The 20,719-nt window shown below is 40.8% G+C and overlaps 3 protein-coding genes across 3 annotated transcripts; 1 reads left to right on the top strand and 2 right to left on the bottom strand.

The window, feature by feature from the left end:
* Positions 1-1,275: 1,275 nt before the first annotated feature.
* On the top strand, positions 1,276-3,406 carry LOC131323850 (uncharacterized). Its single transcript, XM_058355687.1, has 3 exons — positions 1,276-1,334; positions 2,726-3,050; positions 3,170-3,406. Exons 1-3 carry the CDS (start codon positions 1,276-1,278, stop codon positions 3,404-3,406), a joined length of 621 nt encoding a protein of 206 aa, XP_058211670.1.
* Positions 3,407-12,334: 8,928 nt separating this feature from the next.
* On the bottom strand, positions 12,335-12,922 carry LOC131323849 (uncharacterized). Its single transcript, XM_058355686.1, has one exon. The coding sequence runs from the start codon at positions 12,920-12,922 to the stop codon at positions 12,335-12,337; it is 588 nt and encodes a 195-aa protein (XP_058211669.1).
* Positions 12,923-15,378: 2,456 nt separating this feature from the next.
* On the bottom strand, positions 15,379-16,536 carry LOC131323848 (uncharacterized). Its single transcript, XM_058355685.1, has 2 exons — positions 16,307-16,536; positions 15,379-16,141 (listed from the first exon to the last, which is right to left on the bottom strand). The coding sequence occupies exons 1-2, from the start codon at positions 16,534-16,536 to the stop codon at positions 15,379-15,381; spliced, it is 993 nt and encodes a 330-aa protein (XP_058211668.1).
* Between the last annotated feature and the right edge of the window lie 4,183 nt (positions 16,537-20,719).

Here is a 20,719-nt window from a genome sequence, read left to right as displayed (position 1 = left end):
AACTTTCTTGTTGTGTCCACCCACTTTTGTGCCCCGTGCCCACTAAGACCATGTCGTGTCAGGCCAAGACCGTGCCTATGACGTGCTATGCCACATTTAAATGTGTCGTACCCGTGCCGACCTGACCCATTTGACACCTCTAACTTTATAGTATAGCAGGAAGATGTTTTGAGAGAAGGAACGTGGATGTGACAAGTGTCCCATTCACAATTTTAGTTTCATTTTAACTTTTTAAATGATAACAAATATCTTCATGGTAGCTTTTTTGTAGAGACCCGTATATATATATATATATGTATATATATAATTATTCCTGGGTTTTATGAAATGTTAGAATACAGGTTGCACGTGAGAGAATGTCGTAGTTGTTTATTTTGGGATAAACGCGAACTAGTGGGAGAGTACAAGGGTAATTAGGTGAGAGGTGCATGTGTGTGTTTGTGGTGTAGGAGGAAGGGATAATCTTTCCCATTCCCTTATCAATTATTCCCAGGAGAGGAACTTTCCTCTCCCATTTCTCTCGGCTGTCTCTCTCTCTAATTTCTCTTCGGCTCTCTCTCACCACCTCTCAAATTCTCACCTCCAAATTCAAAGCCCATGAAGATTAGCCTTCATTCCACCTTCTGTGCGTGATTTGGAGCTTGTAGTTCGTTGGGTTTGGCTCAGAGAGGAGTATTCGGTCGAATTCAAGGGTTTCGGAGTCTAGGGCTTGTACTATCTTTAGGGTTTCGCCTTCCGGAGTTGAGGTAGGGATTTCTACCTCTCTTTATGTGTTTTATGAGTGATTTGTTGCTTGAAATCATGCTTGTATGTTGTTATTAAGCTTGGAATCGAATCTGTAAATTTTGTCAAAAATCACTTGAATCGTACTTCCCCTATCGATGGTTACTTTTCACCTACCGGTAGGTCAAGCGAGAAGTTGTTTCATAACTAGCTCAAATGTACTCTAGCTGGTCAAAGATACCCATTTCCTACCGGTAGGCACTTTTCTTCTACCGGTAGGCCAAGTGCAAGATTGTTTCGTGCAGAATGTTGGCCTTTCTGTTTCCAATTTCTACCGGTAGGAACTCTTCACCTACTGGTAGGTAAGTTCGATTTCTCCTCTTCTACTGGTAGGACTTGTCCACATACCGGTAGGCGCAGCGTCCTGGAGCTATTTTTCCTACATCTTCCAAATCACTTTTTGGAGCCTTTCATCGACTCTATTGGGTTTGTTTACGCATTCTTTCAAGTGTTTGGTGAATAGTACATATTTCATACGTAGAATCATATCCGATGGACTTGAATGAACTTATTGAGTTAATTGTTATGGAAACTAGAATCAACGGATTGACGTTAGTGGACTACGGATATAATGTGATATGTTACTGCCTAAAATAAACTGAAAACCACAGTGAGTAGTTGATGCATGGAGTATGGGTTTAACTTGAAGTGAAATGTTAGTAGATTGCCTAAAGGGGAATTAATGGCGGTTTAAGAACATGCGAAGAATACAATGACATAAAGGGTAGCTATTCGATGTAACGAGAAACATGAATTGTAAAGGTTGACATCTTTTGAACCTGAATCTGGGAACCAAATGTGTGATTTGGATATATGGGGTCCTGAGAACCAGGAATGAGAATCGGATATACGCGGTCCCAAGAACCCGGAATGAGAATCAGATATACGGGGTCCTAAGAACCCGGAATGAGAATTGGATTTATGGGGTCATAATCACCCGGAATGTAGATTGGGTATACGGGGTCCTAATGCCTGGAATGTCTTTAGATCGATCTTGTGATGTGACGTTGTGAAGGGTTTCTTGTGTGCCTATCTAGGACCCATAGGGAACATATGAAGATACTAAGCGGTTGGAATGTAACCATATGTGGTGGATGTGTGAAGATCGAAAGTTGAGTAAAAAGGAATTCAAAAGACAATGATAGGTTGATTGACATGAGTGAAGTGTTCGTTTAAGTTCTTAATTTCAAATATAGTGCTCGTGTCTTATCTACGCTCCTTTGTTATCTGAAAGTTTATGTCTCATTGGCATATTTCATTTCATTTGCATATAAGGTTTGTGTAGATTTTTCTATTGCACTAGTGTAGCTCAAACCTTACATCATTTTCAGGTGCTAACTCAAGACAGTAGCTTGCATGCCTGGAGTGCTTGCATTGTGGACATTACTTTTGAAAGCTAACCAAAGAAGTTATTTATTCATCTTTGTAAATTTCTTTTGAAAGATGTACTTGAACTTAAATTGTAAATCTTTTGACTATGGAATATTTGTAAACTCTTAACTCTCATGACATCTGATGCTAATCTTAATTTGGGGCCATTGCGCCATTGATTATTTGGTAATCTAATGGACTTGGAACTATGATTTTGAGAAATGGAAATACAGTAATTCTTTTGGGTACCGTATGGAATATCGTGAGAATTTATTTGTGAAAATCTTTTATATTTATGTTGAAAATTGAGGGCGTGACAACTTGATATCAGAGCATAGGTTTAGAACACTTAGAGACCGTGGGAAGACGTTAATCTTATGGGTTCAAAATATCACCGTTTTTCATGTGACATGTGTGTGCTTGCATGACTGACATTTGTAAAACTATGTGGCATTGTATTTCCATTGACGTGGAATGTTGTAGAGTTGTTGACCCGTGTTTGGGGAAAATTGGAGACTTGACCTCAGCGATGTTATTGTTGTTAACTATTTTCTGCCTTATATTCTTGTAGCATGATGCCTCTGAGGCATGAGAATAACCTTGCTAGAGAGATTGTAGTGGCACTTGCAGAGTCGAACCTTCTAAATCCAGCACTTAAGACTAACACGAATGATCGTGCTATGGAAGCAATGCGAGAGTTTAGCCGTAGGAATCCGCCGATGTTCGATGGGGCTAGTAGTGACCCTCTGGTAGTCGATCACTGGCTAGCACAAATCCGCAAACTCTTTAGAGCTCTCAAGATTACGAAAGATGACTTGCGAGTGAATATCGTGGCTGTCCAACTTACCGGAGAGGCAAATGAGTGGTGGGAGTCTATCTTGGAATTGAGGAAAGATGTGAGGAGAGTGGCCAGGACCGCGGCTCAAGCAAATGAGTCGGATGTAGGAAACCTAACTTGGGTTGAGTTCGAGGAACTTTCGAAAATCAATATTTTCCTGAAACATATCACGAGCAGTTAAGGAACCAATTCGAGAGGTTAGAGCAAGAGAATATGACCATGTCTGAGTATGCCAGGAGATTTCAATCTTTATCACGATTTGCACCAGAATTGGTGGCGACAGAGGAAAGGAAGTGTAGGCACTTTGAGAAGGGGTTGCATTCGTCTGTCAAGCTATTAGTAGCAAGTCAGCGTATTGGGAAGTTTTCTAAGATTATATTGTTGAGTGTGCGAGGAGTGCGGAGATTCCGATAGGTACGCAGGGAAATGTGGAAGTGTGGGAATCTAGGCAACCGACCGCTAGTGTAAGCTTGCCTTCGGGGAGTTCTGGGAGCCAAGGAGGAAGAGACAAAGGGAACCATCACAACCATCACAAGTTACAAAGTTCTAAGCCGTCTGTTGCTTCGGGGTCATACGGAGCTTCATTCAAGTCACAAATTATGTGTCACAGGTGTGGTCAGCTGGGTCATTTCCGTGCTCAATGTTCACAATTACATAAGTCTTGTTTCATTTGCCGTGAGATTGACCATCTTGCTAGAAAGTGTCCTCAAAGAACAAGAGAGTATAGTGAGTCAAGTTTAGTGCAGTGGCCGAGGCCTGGACAGAGTTATATTTGGCAACAATCGTAGTTTCCCCAGTTTACTTCGGGTCAAGGATCACGTGTTTGAGCAAGGGTGAGTCATGCCACTTCTCAGGATTCGGAGATCCTGGTTGCGTGCGGTACATTTCTCTTATTTAAGGATTTTGTTCTCGATTCGAGAACATCTCATCAGTTCATATTTGCATCTTTCGTTGTGATTTGAGATTAAGCCCCAAGGATTTTAGTCTGCTTATATCTATTGAGTAATACCCCTAGATAGTGTTTGTGAGGTTGTGAGTTAGTCATTCCAGACTGTTGTTTTGTCATTGACGTTCTTATTTTGCGTATGGTGAGGATTGATTTGATTTGGGAAGGGATTGGTTGCATCCGTGCAAGTTGGTAATATTCCGAGTGTGATCTCGTGAAAGCTATTTCTTTTATTACCCTATTTCGTTGGCCTAATTGAAATTTGGTTAGAGTTGTATCGTAATTTATTTTCCGTGAAGTTCGTCGTACCGTTTGTAATAACCCTCATTCAAATTATGCTTAATGCATGGATAATTGTTGTGCTTCTATTAACTATGTGGTTATAGGCTTAATCTTATTTGCTAAGTTAGGCTAGAATACAAATAGCACATGGTTACTTACACACTAATTGATAATTTTCCTAAGAAGATAAAAGAAAAGGAAAAAGACGTACGTGTATTCCTACTGAGAATTCCACTGCTTCATTCCTCAGAGAGAGAGAGAGAGAGAGAGAGAGAGAGAGAGAGAGAGAGAGAGAAAGAGAGAGAGAGAACCGAACAGGAACAGGAAGAGCAGAAAGAAGAAAGGGAAAACCTAGAAGGAAAAATCCTAGCTTTGCTGATCGAAATTCAAGTAGGTATGAATTCCAAGTTTTTAGTGTGAAATTCATATTCCTTGTTGCTCTAGTTGATTGATTTCAAGTTTAATTGGAATTGGGAGTTGAAGAACTCATGAAAGCCCTACTGAATGTTTGGATTTTGTGTAGTTAAAGTAGTTTAGAACAGAAATTACTTGGTTTAGAATTCGGCAGAATTGGAATTCATGTTTGTCTGATTTTGGGAAATTTTATAGAGATAGTTTGAAACTTCTTAAATTTCAAACAATTTTACTGAGAGTTCCTATATGAGTCTTCTATGTATGGTAAAAATTTCAGGATCAAGTTCGAAGTATTGAGCTCTATAAAAATTCTTAACCGAGCATCACTCATTTTCGGAAACGGCCATAATTTTTAGCTCGAGCGATGAAATTACGAACCGTTTTCTGATTTTGAAAACAGATTCATAGGCCTTAAAAAGTATGTGGAGTTTGTACCTCAGTTATTTCTGTGCAAAGTCAGATTTTAAGTTGAAGTTGATGAAATTGCAGATTCTCAAATTATTTCTTGAGATTGGTTGTCTAACTTCATATCTTTCACTCTAGGACCTTATGTTCATTAAAGATAGGCTTATTTAGCATCTTCTAATCATGTTTTTTGTTGCCTAATGTCTAGGAGGTTCGTGTGACACATGAATCGAGGTGAGTGACTCAATACCTAAATTACATGGTTTTATGCAAGTTTTTCAATTCAAAGCTTGTTCTACATGTTTTGTACTATGAGTTGAATTCCATGGAAATAAATGAAAGGTGGCTATGTTTTCCTATCTAGAAAGACATTCCTACTATGTGACACTTATACGCTAGGGGTAATGCTAAGACGTCGAAGCTTATCCACTACCGGGGACGCCTGGTCGATACACCAACTATGGGAAATGTGCTTTATAAAGGCTATGCTTCTATGTTTGAAATCTCTATGAAATGTTTTATCATTTCCATGCAAAACATGTAAATTATGTATTGGTCACTCATACGAGTGTTAGCTTATGTATTTTTCTCCACCTTTCAGGATGTGAAGATTAAAGGGCTGACGTGGACTCTTTTGTGTGGATAGGCTGTAAATATAAGACATGTACTTTTGTTGTAGATATTGAAGCTCTACTTTAGAGGCTTGTTTGTTTGTAGTGGAATCTTGTAAGATATGTAGAAGGCACAGCTCTGAGTGGTTGACAAGGATAACTATGTATATAACATGTGATGTTCGATATGGTAATAAATGTTTAGTTTCTGCTAAATATATATTTTGTTCCTTTGTCATTGCTTATAAGGTTTGTTACTTGATATGTCGTTGGTGGGATTTCCATCGGCACTTTGTTTTGGCATAACCCCTAGGGTCGGGCTACGGTCGTTACACCGTTAGCCTATGGTGGTTCGTGACATTTAAGTTAATTATCACACAATCTATTCCTAACTTTTCTTGGGAGTATTCGAAGTCCTGTGGTGAGGCACTCCCCTTGACACATTTGCTATTGCTATTGGTAACTATTTCCTGTATTCCATTCGAAGTTTTTTTCTGACATTATTCTGCTTGAGTTAAGTTTTCATTGGTCGGTTGAGATCCCTCTGTTGCGACTATCAGTTTGTTCATCTGTCACTATTATTCCGCGCAATTTCTTATATATGTTGCTACTTTAATCTATTAAACCCAATCTATGGTTACATACCTTATGATATACAAATTCTTTGGTGTCGTTAAATTCGGACGTGTTGCTATTGTTGCCCGTATCTGCCTTGTATCTGTTTGTTAGCCTAGACTCATTTAGTTGGTTTGAGTTCCTTGTTGCAGCTACTAGTTTATTTGTTGGAATGTATCATCCTATACAAATTCTCATGTCGAAAATTGAGCCAAATCTTGCGGTGGCATATTTCTTGATATCTAATTGTTGGTTCCATTCAATTCGAAATCATTTGTGGTAGTTGTCCTCAATGCCATTCAACTTTGTTGTGGTTCCTTAACTCGGAAGGCATATGATGGTTCAATCTGTAATGCTCAGCCTCAGTTTGTTAGAAGTATTGCTCAAATATGGTATTGGACCAACTTTCAACCTTGTATGAATTGGATTACTAGGGATCTGTCTAATTCTTTTGGGTTCGTCCTCAGTAAAGTTATGATCGGTTGTTTTAAGATTCCTCGAATTATCATGAATTTGTACAAAGTTTGTTGCCTAACGATTTTAAAGATCTCATGTCCCCTTTAAATTCAGGTGCCTTATTATCGTTCTCGTATTCCTGATCAGCTTGAATCGAGTTTTGGAGCTTGCTTGTTTCATTTGAGATAATGACTGAATCCTTCTAATAGCCTAGAATAACCTAACCTGGAGTAAGGAGTTGATGTGACTCTTACAAGAATTGGTATGAGTTCTAGAACTACTAGACTTGGTATCAAGGAGTGTGATGGAATTTATTTGCCAACGACATTTGAGAACTTGAGAGAGAATGACCGAACATATCAAAGTGATTCGTCCGTGCAAGACCGACCAAAGGATAATGTCAATTGCCATCGTCACCCATTGTCAATTGAAGTGGGAAATTGAATATTTCATAAGGCATTATTGCATTAGAGTTTGTCTCATCTAGGGAAGGAAGGGAAGCGTTCACCGCTAGAAAGATAGGTTGGGTGTCAGATACCGTGTGTGTTTTGGATAGCCAAGCGACTACCGATGACATCTACTTGGAAAAGGCGCTTGATCACCACCCATTCTAGATGGAAGTCTTGAGAAGTCAATTGGACTGCCTAGTATTTGTGACGCGCTCTACGTATCAATTATAGATGTTGATGAAGAACGAACCGAATCCGTTGTATGTGTTAGAAGGGTCCGAACTCAAGTTAGAAGCCAATGTGTCCTATGATGAGAATCTGATACGTATCCTAGACTTGCATAGTCAATGTCGAGAGGTAAGCCGATGTCATTAGTGCGAGGTTATGTGGAAATGGGGGTATGAAGTTCGAAAGATATACACGTGTTTATTGTGGTTTGATTGATATGAATCTTTGACATAGATTTTGATGGTTATTGAATTGTTGTATAATGGATAGCATTACAGTTGGAGTATGTTGATGTGATGCTTGGCATAATTGGACATAGTTTATTAAATTTCGAGGATGAAATTTCTTTAAGGAGGATAGGATGTAAAGACCTGTATATATTTTTTTAATTATTCCGGGGTTTTATGAAATGTCAAAATACGAGTTGCACGTGAGAGAATGTCGTAGTTGTTTATTTTGGGATTAAACGCGCACTAGTGGGAGAGTACAAGGGTAATTAGGTGAGAGGTGCATGTGTGTGTTTGTGGTGTGGGAGCATGGGATAATCTTTCCCATTCCCTTCTCAATTATTCCCAAGAGAGGAACTTTCCTCTCCCATTTCTCTCGGCTGTCTCTCTCTCTCTAATTCTCTCACTCTCTCTTCGGTTCTCTCTCACTCACTCTCACCACCTCTCAAATTCTCACCTCCAAATTCAAAACCCATGAAGATTAGCCTTCATTCCACCTTTTGCGCATGATTTGGAGCTCGTAGTTCTTTGGGTTTGGCTCAGAGAGGAGTATTCGGTCGAATTCAAGGATTCGGAGTCTAGGGCTTGTACTATCTTCGAGGTTTTGCCTTCCGGACTTGAGGTAGGGATTTCTACCTCTCTTTATATGTTTTATAAGTGATTTGATGCTTGAAATCATGCTTGAATGTTGTTATTGAGCTTGGAATCGAAATCTGTAAATTCTGTCAAAATCACCTGAATCGTACTTCCCCTACCGGTGGGTACTTTTCACCTACCGATAGGTCAAGTGAGAAGTTATTTCAGCTCAAACGTACTCTAGCTACTCAAAGATACCCATTTCGTACCGGTAGGCCAAGTGCAAGATTGTTTCGTGCAGAATGTTGGCCCTTCTGTTTCCAATTTTTACCGCTAGGAAGTACTCAAAGATACCCATTTCCTACCAGTAGGCCAAGTGGAAGATTGTTTCGTGCAGAATGTTGGCCCTTCTGTTTCCAATTTTTACCAGTAGGAACTCTTCACCTACCGGTAGGTCAAGTGCAATTTCTCCTCTTCTACCGGTAGGACTTGTTCACCTACCAGTAGGTGCAGTGTCCTGAAGCTATTTTTCCTACATCTTTCAAATCACTTTTTGGAGCCTTTCGTCAACTCTATTGGGTTTGTTTACGCATTCTTTCAAGTGTTTGGTGAATAGTACCTATTTCTTGCATAGAATCGTATCTGATGGACTTGAATGAACTTATTGAGTTAATGTTATGGAAACTAGAATCAACGGATTGACGTTAATGGATAACGGATATAATGTGATATGTTACCGCTTAAAATGAACTGAAAACCACAGTGAGCAGTTGATGCGTGGAGTATGGGTTTAACTTGAAGTGAAAGGTTAATAGATTACCTAAAGGGGAATTAATGACGGTTTAAGAATAGGCGAAGAATACAATGACATAAAGGGTAGCTATTCGATGTAACGAGAAACATGAATTGTAAAGGTTTATATCTTTTGAACCTGAAGTTGGGAACCAAATGTGTGATTTGGATATACGGGGTCCCGAGAACCCGGAATGAGAATCGGATATACAGGGTCCCGAGAACCCGGAATGAGAATCGGATATACGGGGTCCCAAGTACCCGGAATGAGAATTGGATGTACGGGGTCATGATCCCCCGGAATGTAGACTGGATATACGGGGTCCTAATGCCCGGAATGTCTTTCGATCGATCTCGTGATGTGACGTTGTGAAGGGTTTCTTGTGTGCCTATCTAGGACCCATAGGGAACATATGAGATACGAAGCGGTTGTAATGTAACCATATGTGGTGGATGTGTTAAGATCGAAAGTTGAGTAAAAAGGAATTCAAAAGACAATGATAGGTTGATTGATAAGAGTGAAGTGTTCGTTTAAGTTCTTAATTTCTAATATAGTTCTTGTGTTTTATCTATGCTCCTTTGTTATCCGAAAGTTTGTCTCATCGGCATCTTTCATTTCATTTGCATATAAGGTTTGGGTAGATTTTTCTACTGGGTTAGTGTAGCTCAAACCTTACATCATTTTCAAGTGCTAACTCGAGACAGTAGCTTACATGCCTGGAGTGCTTGGATTGTGGACATTACTTTTGAAAGCTAACCAAAGAAGTTATTTATTCATCTTTGTAAATTTCTTTTGAAAGATGTACTTGAACTTAAATTGTAAATCTTTTGACTATGGAATATTTGTAAACTCTCGACTCTCATGACATTTGATACTTATGTTAATTTGGGGCCATTGCGCCGATGATTTAATATTTGGTAATTTAATGGACTTGGAACTATGATTATGAGAAATGGAAATACAATAATTCTTTTGGGTACCGTATGGAATATCGTGAGAATTTATTTGTGAAAAATCATATATATTTATGTTGAAAATTGAGGGTGTGACATTTTTCCTTGAAAGGAATGATTTGTTGAGTGATTTTATTTATTATGGAAATAGAACATTTATTATTATTATTATTATTATTATTATTATTATTATTATGTGGAAGGATTGTTTTTGAATCCCAACATAAATCCAATGGTTTCTAATCACTTCTTCCTAAATTAATGGCTGAGATTTCATTAGCTTAGAAATTACGGGTACAGATTTACATTTTGTTTCAAGCATTGGCTTAGATTGTTTTGGGTACCTTTTTTTTTTTATACTCAAAAGGATGAGAGTGTAATACCTGTCCCGGATATGTAGTGTTTGAATTCATATTTTAATTAAACTATGTGTTTTGGGGGTTTAAATCGTAAACAATAGAACTTGCGAGGGTCTTGTGTGTGATTTGTGATTGGAACATAAGTTAACAATTGGTCTCGCTTGCATACGATAACTTTTCTATAGGCTTACAAATATCCTGGGGGAGATATTTCTCCCCATTCTTGTCACGTCCTCGATTTTCAATATAAATATGGAGGGTTTTCATAAATAAAACCTCACAATTATCCTTACGATACCCCAAAAAGGATTTAACAAGTCCATTTCCATAAATTACACTTTAAAGTTCAAATGTTTACAAAAAGTACATCATTGGCTCAATGGCTCCGAAACCAACAAAAGTATCAAATGGAGTTACAAATACATCTTCCAAAAAGTGATTTATAAAGATGGCTAAGTAACTTCTTCAATGTTAGATTCCAAAAAAGTGTCCACGCTCAAGCACTCCAAGCATGCAACTACTGCCCAAGGTTAGTATCTGAAATATAATGTAAGGTTTGAGCAACACTAGCCCAGTAGAAAGTTCTAATCTAACAATGTATGCAGATGAAATGCAGGAACGGTCATAGGATGAACAATGGTTACAATATCCAATGGGAGAACAACAATAACAATTCAACATCAACCTTTCGTTTTCAAAACCAACCGTGTGTCTTACAGAACAAACTTTGAAAACACCATATGTCAAATGTGTCTCGTACACGTGTCATGAGCCGAAGCTCTTACTGGGCCAATTAAAGGACCCCAATGTCCTCTGCCAGGCTCGTTACCCATTCGGGATGTCCTGAAGTATCAATTACGAGCGTATAGCTCATACCGGGCCAATTAAAGGACCCCGATGCCTCTGCCAGGCTCTTTACCCATTCGGGATGTCTTGAATGTTCTCGTCGTGTCCGTAAGTTTCAAAATCCTTTTATCAACACGTTCGTATCGTTCAAATCGATCCAACTTTGATTTATAAAACGACTTTCGTGAAATCAAGTTCAAATGAGCATTAAGGTCATAGATACGTTCAATGAAGTCATTAGGTACGAGTAATCGAGTTAAGGGATCATTCGGGGAGTATTGGAATGGGTTGGAAGTGATTGAAAACCAAAACGGTGAAGTACAAATTAAAACAGCAAAAGCTGGAGATAAGCAACAGGTATCGATACCAAGGGAAATGGTATCGATACCATTTGGTCCAGAATCATTCCAGACGCAAGGGTATTGATTACAAGGGCCAAAGGTATCGATAACAATAGATTTTCTGGGTTTTGGAGTTCAAAGGTATCTATAACATAGCTGTTCGAGTAGATTTTCTGCAGATTTCAATGGGTTTCTCAACAACAACAACCACAACAATATCAACAACGATCAATGGCAAGAATCAAGCTACAAGAAACAAGTCATAAGCATATATCGAAAGTTAGAACTCCCTACCTCAAGATTGAAGAACGAATTCAAAGAGTGTATCCAAGCCATCGCTCTAAACTTTGAAAATGGAAGGATTACGCCTCCACCGAGCTCAAACCGGCGATATACGGACTGAAATACGCGTATGGGTGAAGGATTTGAGGTTGTTTTGTGGGGGGTTTTGGGTGATTTGGGTGGAGTTTGAGTGGGAGTGAGTGAGAGAGATGAGAGCCGAGAGAGAGAGGAGTCGAGAGAGTGAAAGAGTGGAGAATGGGAAAGTTATTCCCTACACCCTCACAATATACACACTACACACACATCACACTTTCACCCCTCCATTGCAACACCTTATCACATTAGCCCCAATTGTTGATATTTCAAATCAACTTCCTCCTTTTATTCCTTATGAAACATTTAAATCAATTTTATATATTTACGGGTCTTTACACCCTACCCTCCTTAAAGAAATTTCGTCCTCGAAATTTAAACAACCATGCTCAACTAAACCATACATCACAACAATATGCAACAAGTCAAATAATATGCCACGTCGATATTAAACACTCACATCGATTCATTCCGGAAATAGATGCGGATACTTCTCCCTAACTTCGTCTTCTCGTTCCCACGTCGACTCCTCGCTACCCTGACTCTTCCACAATACTCGCACTAGTGGTATCATCTTACCCCTCAACACTTGATCACGCGTATCCAGGATACGTATCGGTTCTTCCCTATATGATGCGTTGGCTTCCAATTCGAGTTCAGACCATTCTAACACATGCAACGGATCCGGTTCGTACTTTCTTAACATAGATACGTGAAACACATTGTGCACATTCGATAATCTTGGCAGCAAGGCCAAACGGTACGCAACCTCCCCGATTTTCTCGATAACGTCAAATGGACCAATATAACGCGGTGAAAGCTTTCCCTTCTTCCCAAAATGTGACAAGCCTCGACGTGGTGATACTTTAAGGAACACGTGATCTCCCACTTCGAATGATAATGGACGATGACGACGGTCGGCATAGCTCTTTTGTCGACTTTGAGCGGTTAGCAACCTTTGGCGAATCATCTTGACTTGTTCGGTTGTTCTCCTTTGAGCCTCTAAAAGTCGTTGGCGAATCGATCTCATACTCTCGGTGGTCTCTTTGATCATGTCTGGCCCCACTAACGTAGCCTCTCCCAATTCGGTCCAACACGCGGGTGATCGACACGGTCTCCCATACAGGGCTTCATATGGCGCCATTTCGATACTCGACTGATAATTATTATTGTACGCGAACTCGACTAATGATAGATGGTCTTCCCAATTACCCCGAAAATCCATAACGCAAGCCCGAAGCATATCTTCCAGAATCTGAATCGTTCGCTCAAATTGACCATCGGTTTGCGGATGATAGGCGGTGCTAAACAAGAGGTTCGTGCCCAAAGCGGCCTGCAAACTTTGCCAAAAACGTGCGGTAAACCTTGGATCTCGATCAGACACGATAGATACGGGAATCCCATGAAGTTGAATAATCTCCCGAATATACAAACGGCTAAGCGTTTCTACGGAATCGGTAACATGGATAGGTAGAAAGTGGGCTGTTTTGGTAAAACGGTCCACGATAACCCAAATGGCATCATGCCCCCTCGGCGATCTCAGTAAACCCGTAACAAAATCCATCATCACATTTTCCAATTTCCACTCGGCCACCGGTAACGGTTGTAGTTCTCCCGCGGGTCGTTGATGTTCAACTTTTACTTGTTGACACGTAAGGCACTTGGACACGAAGATCACAACATCCCTTTTCATCCCAGGCCACCAGAATTGCCTACGCAAATCGTGATACATCTTTGTTCCTCCTGGATGAACGGCTAATGGTGAATGATGAAATTCTCGTAGAATTTCCCCCCGACACGAAACGGGTACAAATAACTTCCCTTGATAACGTAAACTTTGGTCGGTGTGAATCATCCACCCATCTCGAGCATTCCCATTTAGGAATTTGGTACGAAGTTCCTCCGCTTCTTCATCGTTTTATTGAGCCTCCACTACTCGTGCCGATATGGTCGATTGAACAGTGAGATTGCACAATGTAACCCCTTCTTGAAGTTCCTCGAAGTGCGAAGCATAATTGCCTAGATCATTCACCATCTTCCACTCACGTATGGCTAGGCTCGCTAAGTGTATCGGTTTTCTACTCAACGCATCGGCCACGACGTTCGCCTTACCTGGATAATAATGCAATTCAAAATCGTAATCTTCTAAGTGTTCCATCCAACGACGTTGATGCAAGTTAAGCTATTTTTGGGAAAATAGGTACTTTAGGCTCTTATGATCGGAAAAGACTTCAAATTTCTCACCATAGAGGTAGTGACGCCAACTCTTCAAGGCAATGACGACGGCCGCGAGTTCTAAGTCATGAGTCGGATAGTTTCGCTCGTGAGTCTTTAATTGCCTCGAACCATACACTACCACTCGCCCCGCTTGCATCAATACGCACCCCAATCCTTCTTTAGACGCATCACAATACACGGAGTAGCCAACTCCACGTTCTGGCACGATCAAAACTGGTGCGGTAGTCAATCGCCTTTTTAACTCCTCAAAAGCCGTCTCACAAGAGTCATTCCAAACGAAATGGGTCCCTTTACGCATTAGTCTAGTCATCGGTGCCGCTAAACGAGAAAAGTCAAGAACAAAACGATGGTAGTACCCGACCAAACCCAAGAAGCTTCGAATCTCAAACACGTTCTTCGGTCGCTGCCAATTCATAATAGATTCTATCTTCCCCGGATCGACGGATACCCCTCCTTTCGAAACCACATGACCCAAAAACTTAACTTCGGGTAACCAAAACTCGCACTTACTAAGCTTGGCATATAAACGATGTTCCCTTAAGAGTTCTAGAACGATGGCAAGATGAGTTTGGTGTTCCTCTTCCGTGGATGAATAAACAGGAATGTCGTCAACGAATACAACCACAAAATGATCCAGGTAGGCATGAAAGATGCGGTTCATTAGGTCCATAAAAGTAGTTGGAACATTAGTCAAACCAAATGGCATCACAACAAATTCGTAATGACCATAGCGAGTACGGAAAGCGGTTTTAGGAATATCCTCTCTGTAAACTCTCAATTGATGATAACCGGACCTCAAATCGATTTTGGAAAAGCAAGTGGCACCTCGGAGTTGATCAAATAAGTCATCGATTCTCGACATTAGATACTTATTCTTAATGGTTACGTGGTTAAGCTTACGATAATCGATGCACAAACGAAGTGAACCATCCCTCTTTTGAGAAAATAAAGCCGGTGCTCCCCACGGTGATGTACTAGAATAAACCCCAAATTTTCTAACTCCTACAGTTGAACCTTCGACTCTCTAAGTTTGGTGGGTGCAAAATGATAAGGAGGAATCAAAATAGGAGTGGTGCCTGGAAGCAAGTCTATCGTGAACTCGATTTCTCTCTCGGGAGGCAAACCGGGTAACTCTTCCTGAAATACATCGGGAAATTCACGAACTACCAAGGGTAGCTCCTCACGTGAAGACATACATATCCTCATCTAACGTTAAGCTTGCCAACAAAGCATAAATCGACTCCCTTTCCCGAGACCCACACAAATACGGTGCTAACAGTTCTCGACGTTCCCATGGAATTCGAAACAAACACCCTCAGGCAGACATATGCGAACACGACACTTGAAACAATCAATCGTAGCATGGAATGTAGACAACCAATCCATTCCAAGAATGAGGTCGAAAACCGACATGTCTAAAACGATAAAGTCAAAAACAAAGCGACGGTCACAAATAACGAGTTCGCACTCCTTACAGATACGATTTAGAGATGACTGTCCCCCTAATGGTGTCTTAACAAACAAAGGCGAATCAAGATCCTCGGCGTCCAACTCCAATGCATACACAAATGACATAGCAATGAAAGAATGCGATGCTCCAGAATCAAAGAGTACTCTAGCAAAAGAGTTGAATAGAAGAAAAGTACCCTTTACAACAAATGTCTCTGGAGCCTGAGAAACGGAAGGTGAAGCATTGGTGTTGATGTTGAAAACACGCCCCTGGGTACCCTGACCCTGCACAAAACCTCCTCTATGACTGGAACCTTGAGAAGGTGCGGATGGACTCGCTCCACGGTCAACCCCAGAATTCTGAACTGACGATGTCTGGCGGAAATGAGGCTGCTGCCTCTGAGTACCCCTGAAAGACTGGTGGTCAACACCACGCCCTGCCCTCGATTGTTGTACCGAGCCTGACTCACTACGCGCTCCCGCCCCTTGAGGGCAATTCCAAGCAATATGATCCGTCTTACCGCAATTATAGCACGCCTTAGGAAGCTGAGGGCACTGAGTACGGACGTGCCCGGGTTGGTTACACCTGTAACACACAATCGGAGGTTTAGATGAGGCACCCCGAGTTCCCGAAGAAGAAGGCACCCTAAAATTGGATTGATTGGGTGGTTGTTGAGACGGTTCCCTCTGCCTTTTTCATCCTTGGCTACCAAAACTACCAGAGGAAGAACTCAAACATCCCACTGGTTGCCTTGGTTCCCATGCCCTTGCATTTCGTTGAGCTTCCTTTGGTATTTCAATACTTCTCGCGCACTCCACCACTTCAGAAAACTTCATTTTACATTGGACCGTCACCATTCTTCTCACAATGTTATGCAACCCCTTTTCAAACCGTCGGCACTTCCTTTCCTCCGTTGCCACCAACTCCGGAGCGAAACGAGACAAGGATTGAAACTTCTGCACATACTCTGAAACGGTCATATTGCCTTGCTCCAGTTTCTCAATTGATCTCTCAAATTCTCACGTGAAGTTTCCCGAAAGTATTGGTCCTCAAAGAGCGCCTCAAACTCAGCCCACGTCAAATTCTCAACGTCCGGTTCGTTCACTTGACCTGCGGTCCTTGCTGCCCTCCTTGCATCCTTTCTACTCTCCAGGATGGATTCCCACCATTCGCCTGCCTCCCCAACTAGCTGAACGGCCACAATACCTACCCTGATGTCATCCGTAGTGATGTTTAGAGCTCTAAAGAGTTTGCGGATCTGAGCTAGCTAGTGGTCGGCTACCAACGGGTCGCTACTAGTCCCATCAAATACCGGAGGATTCCTATGGCTAAACTCCCTCATTGCTACCATAGCGCGATCCTCGACGCTCTCCCTAGGAGCTTGGTTCAAAAGATATGCAGCTGTAAGTGCTGCGACGAGGTCCCTAGCAAACTGAGTTTGATTAGGAGGTACTCTTGCACCTCGACCGACCCTAGCCCCCGGATTCCCACCAGGATTCTCCCCAAGCTGACTAACCTCATCCTCAAGTGGCGCCCCACGGCCACGACCACGGCCTCGACCACCCCGATTTCCGACCCCACTTCGTCTACCACTCGTCTTTGGAGGCATCTTACTACATGATATAAGAAAGGAAAACTACTAATCACAACACTATTACCATGAGGTCAAGCCCCACCTTCCCAACACGAGTTAACAACTCTACACCAGTCTACGATAATGAAAATGCAATGCCAAGTAGTCTCATGAAAGTTAGTCACATAAGCATGCACAAGTTATGTTAGAAGGCGCGACATTTTGAACCCATGAGACGAAACGTCTCCCCACGGTCTCTAGGTGTTCTAAACTTAAGCTCTGATACCAAGTTGTCACGTCCTCGATTTTCAATATAAATATAGAGGGTTTTCATAAATAAAACCTCACAATTATCCTTACGATACCCCAAAAAGGATTTAACAAGTCCATTTCCATAAATTACACTTTAAAGTTCAAATGTTTACAAAAAGTACATCATTGGCTCAATGGCTCCGAAACCAACAAAAGTATCAAATGGAGTTACAAATACATCTGCCAAAAAGTGATTTACAAAGATGGCTAAGTAACTTCTTCAATGTTAGATTCCAAAAGAGTGTCCACGCTCAAGCACTCCAAGCATGCAACTACTGCCCAAGGTTAGTACCTGAAATATAATGTAAGGTTTGAGCAACACCAGCCCAGTAGAAAGTTCTAATCTAACAATGTATGCAGATGAAATGCAGGAACGGTCATAGGATGAACAATGGTTACAATATCCAATGGGAGAACAACAATAACAATTCAACATCAACCTTTCGTTTTCAAAACCAACCGTGTGTCTTACAGAACAAACTTTGAAAACACCATATGTCAAATGTGTCTCGTACACGTGTCATGAGCCGAAGCTCTTACTGGGCCAATTAAAGGACCCCAATGTCCTCTGCCAGGCTCGTTACCCATTCGGGATGTCCTGAAGTATCAATTACGAGCGTATAGCTCATACCGGGCCAATTAAAGGACCCCGATGCCTCTGCCAGGCTCTTTACCCATTCGGGATGTCTTGAATGTTCTCGTCGTGTCCGTAAGTTTCAAAATCCTTTTATCAACACGTTCGTATCGTTCAAATCGATCCAACTTTGATTTATAAAATGACTTTCGTGAAATCAAGTTCAAATGAGCATTAAGGTCATAGATACGTTCAATGAAGTCATTAGGTATGAGTAATCAAGTTAAGGGATCATTCGGGGAGTATTGGAATGGGTTGGAAGTGATTGACAACCAAAACGGTGAAGTACAAATCAAAACAGCAAAAGCTGGAGATAAGCAACAAGTATCGATACCAAGTGAAATGGTATCGATACCATTTGGTCCAGAATCATTCCAGATGCAAGAGTATCGATTACAAGGGCCAAAGGTATCGATAACAATAGATTTTCTGGGTTTTGGAGTTCAAAAGTATCGATAACATAGCTGTTTGAGCAGATTTTCTGCAGATTTCAATGGGTTTCTCAACAACAACAACCACAACAATATCAACAACGATCAATGGCAAGAATCAAGCTACAAGAAACAAGTGATAAGCATATATTGAAAGTTAGAACTCCCTACCTCAAGATTGAAGAACGAATTCAAAGAGTGTATCCAAGCCATAGCTCTAAACTTTGAAAATGGAAGGATTACGCCTCCACCGAGCTCAAACCGGCGATATACGGACTGAAATACGCGTATGGGTGAAGGATTTGAGGTTGTTTTGTGGGGGGTTTTGGGTGATTTGGGTGGAGTTTGAGTGGGAGTGAGTGAGAGAGATGAGAGCCGAGAGAGAGAGGAGTCGGGAGAGTGAGAGAGTGGAGAATGGGAAAGTTATTCCCTACACCCTCACAATATACACACTACACACACATCACACTTTCACCCCTCCATTGTAACACCTTATCACATTAGCCCCAATTTTTGATATTTCAAATCAATTTCCTCTTTTTATTCCTTATGAAACATTTAAATCAATTTTATAAATTTACGGGTCTTTACAATTCTTATCCCTTGTACGTTGAGAGAGAGAGAGAGAGAGAGAGAGAGAGAGAGAGAGAGAGAGAGAGAGAGAAGAGAAGAAGAGGAGAAGTGGGTTTTGTGCTTACATACTCTCTTGTGTTGTATTTGGATTCTTGTGGTTTGAAATCCATGGATGGGGGTATGGTTTGAGTGTTCTTGAACTCAAGGAACCCCATAGCTTGAATACTCTCACTTGTGTAGTTATACTAGTTTTGATGCATATGATTGTGTTGTTGTGAGGAGGTTGGTGTTTATGTGTGTTTTGGTGAAGTTTGGGTATGAGTTTGGTGGGGTGTGGAATGTGTTTGTGCTTGATTTTTGGCTGAAAATCCAGGTCCTACCGGTAGGAGTTTTGTCTCTACCGATAGAAACACTGTCCAGTGGTGTCATTTTTGTGTTTTTGAGGTTTTCTACCTGTAGGAAATTTGTCCTACAGGTAGAGATTGAAAATCAACATTTTTGGAAAAACTTTGGTTGGGCATAGCTTTTTCATCCGAACTCTATTTTGGGCATATTATGTATCAAAATTGATGTGCTGAAAGTCTACTTTTCATTGGTGGTAGTCTCATGATCTAATTCTAGACTAACAAGAATTTATAGCCAAAATAAGACAAGCTGGTCGTAAGTTTGCAAACTGATTTTAGGCGTTATGTCATATTGGTACTTTATGCTTGTTTTGGGACACTTCTAGGTATTGATATGCACATATTAGTATTTGTTGGACATTGTTTAACTTCTTATTAGCTTTATAACTTTGTGCCCAGTATTCATGGAATTTGTAACTAATACAAGTTAGGTTGTGGTTAGGTAAAGAACCTGTCATTCAGGAGGTGCTGAAACCATAGTTTGGCATACTTTGGTCGATACAAAGGTGAGTGTGTTTGATATAGTTATGTTCAATGAGATATTGCATGGTGGTGTTTGTGTATCATGCTATTTGAGATTTAGCTAATGATATGCATGCCTGTTGGATGTTGATTATACCGCCGAAGGATTGCGTGTGAGGCACACCATGTCGTAAGCCATGCTGCCTAATTAACGGTAGTTGGGAGCATGGTGAGTGAGACACCACTCCTGGGGTATATGGGATCGTGGCAGACGTGCCACCGCATGTGTTGTGATTATATGTGTGTTGCTCATTTGAATATTTATGCTAAGTTGGTGTGAGTTATATTCAAGTGAGGTGTTCCTTCGGGTATCGTGGAATTTTATTGAATGTATTCTATATCTCACATACTCTAGTTTTCCTTTTTGGATTGCCAAGTCATAGGTGGTCGTAGAGTTGGTCCACTATCTGTCGACATTTTGGGAACACTTGCTTTTGCATCGAGTGTTAGTGTTTGTGATCGAGTTGGTTATGTTGGGTCAAACTCTTACTTTTGCTAAACTCATTTTGTGACTAATGTGGTCAATTACTTTATGACTTCAAGTTTGTAATTATGTTAGGAGCTCCGTTTATGTCTAATTACTTGTGTTGCATTATGAGGCATCTTATGTACTATGTATGTTTGCAAAGTTTGTTGACACTTTGTTTATATTAATGTTAAGTCTTCCGCTGGGTTTTTTTTATTCTATTTCCTGTTTGGTTGTCGTTTAGTTGT

The sequence above is a fragment of the Rhododendron vialii genome, chromosome 4a (assembly GCF_030253575.1).
Source record: "Rhododendron vialii isolate Sample 1 chromosome 4a, ASM3025357v1".
Taxonomy (NCBI): domain Eukaryota; kingdom Viridiplantae; phylum Streptophyta; class Magnoliopsida; order Ericales; family Ericaceae; genus Rhododendron; species Rhododendron vialii.
This window is presented reverse-complemented; position numbering and strand designations above follow the sequence as displayed.

What these genes read in the sequence shown, in the direction of transcription:
- LOC131323850 (XM_058355687.1), top strand. Translation starts at nt 1,276, where the DNA reads ATGGACTTGAATGAACTTATTGAGTTAATTGTTATGGAAACTAGAATC. An exon ending in ACTAGAATCAACGGATTGAC is followed by an intron (nt 1,335 to 2,725) that starts GTTAGTGGACTA and finishes ATATTCTTGTAG; the next exon opens with CATGATGCCTCTGAGGCATG. An exon ending in TCTTGGAATTGAGGAAAGAT is followed by an intron (nt 3,051 to 3,169) that starts GTGAGGAGAGTG and finishes TATCACGAGCAG; the next exon opens with TTAAGGAACCAATTCGAGAG.
- LOC131323849 (XM_058355686.1), bottom strand. Translation starts at nt 12,922, where the DNA reads ATGATCAAAGAGACCACCGAGAGTATGAGATCGATTCGCCAACGACTT.
- LOC131323848 (XM_058355685.1), bottom strand. Translation starts at nt 16,536, where the DNA reads ATGACCGTTTCAGAGTATGTGCAGAAGTTTCAATCCTTGTCTCGTTTC. An exon ending in GCAAGGGCATGGGAACCAAG is followed by an intron (nt 16,142 to 16,306) that starts GCAACCAGTGGG and finishes TGTGTGTTACAG; the next exon opens with GTGTAACCAACCCGGGCACG.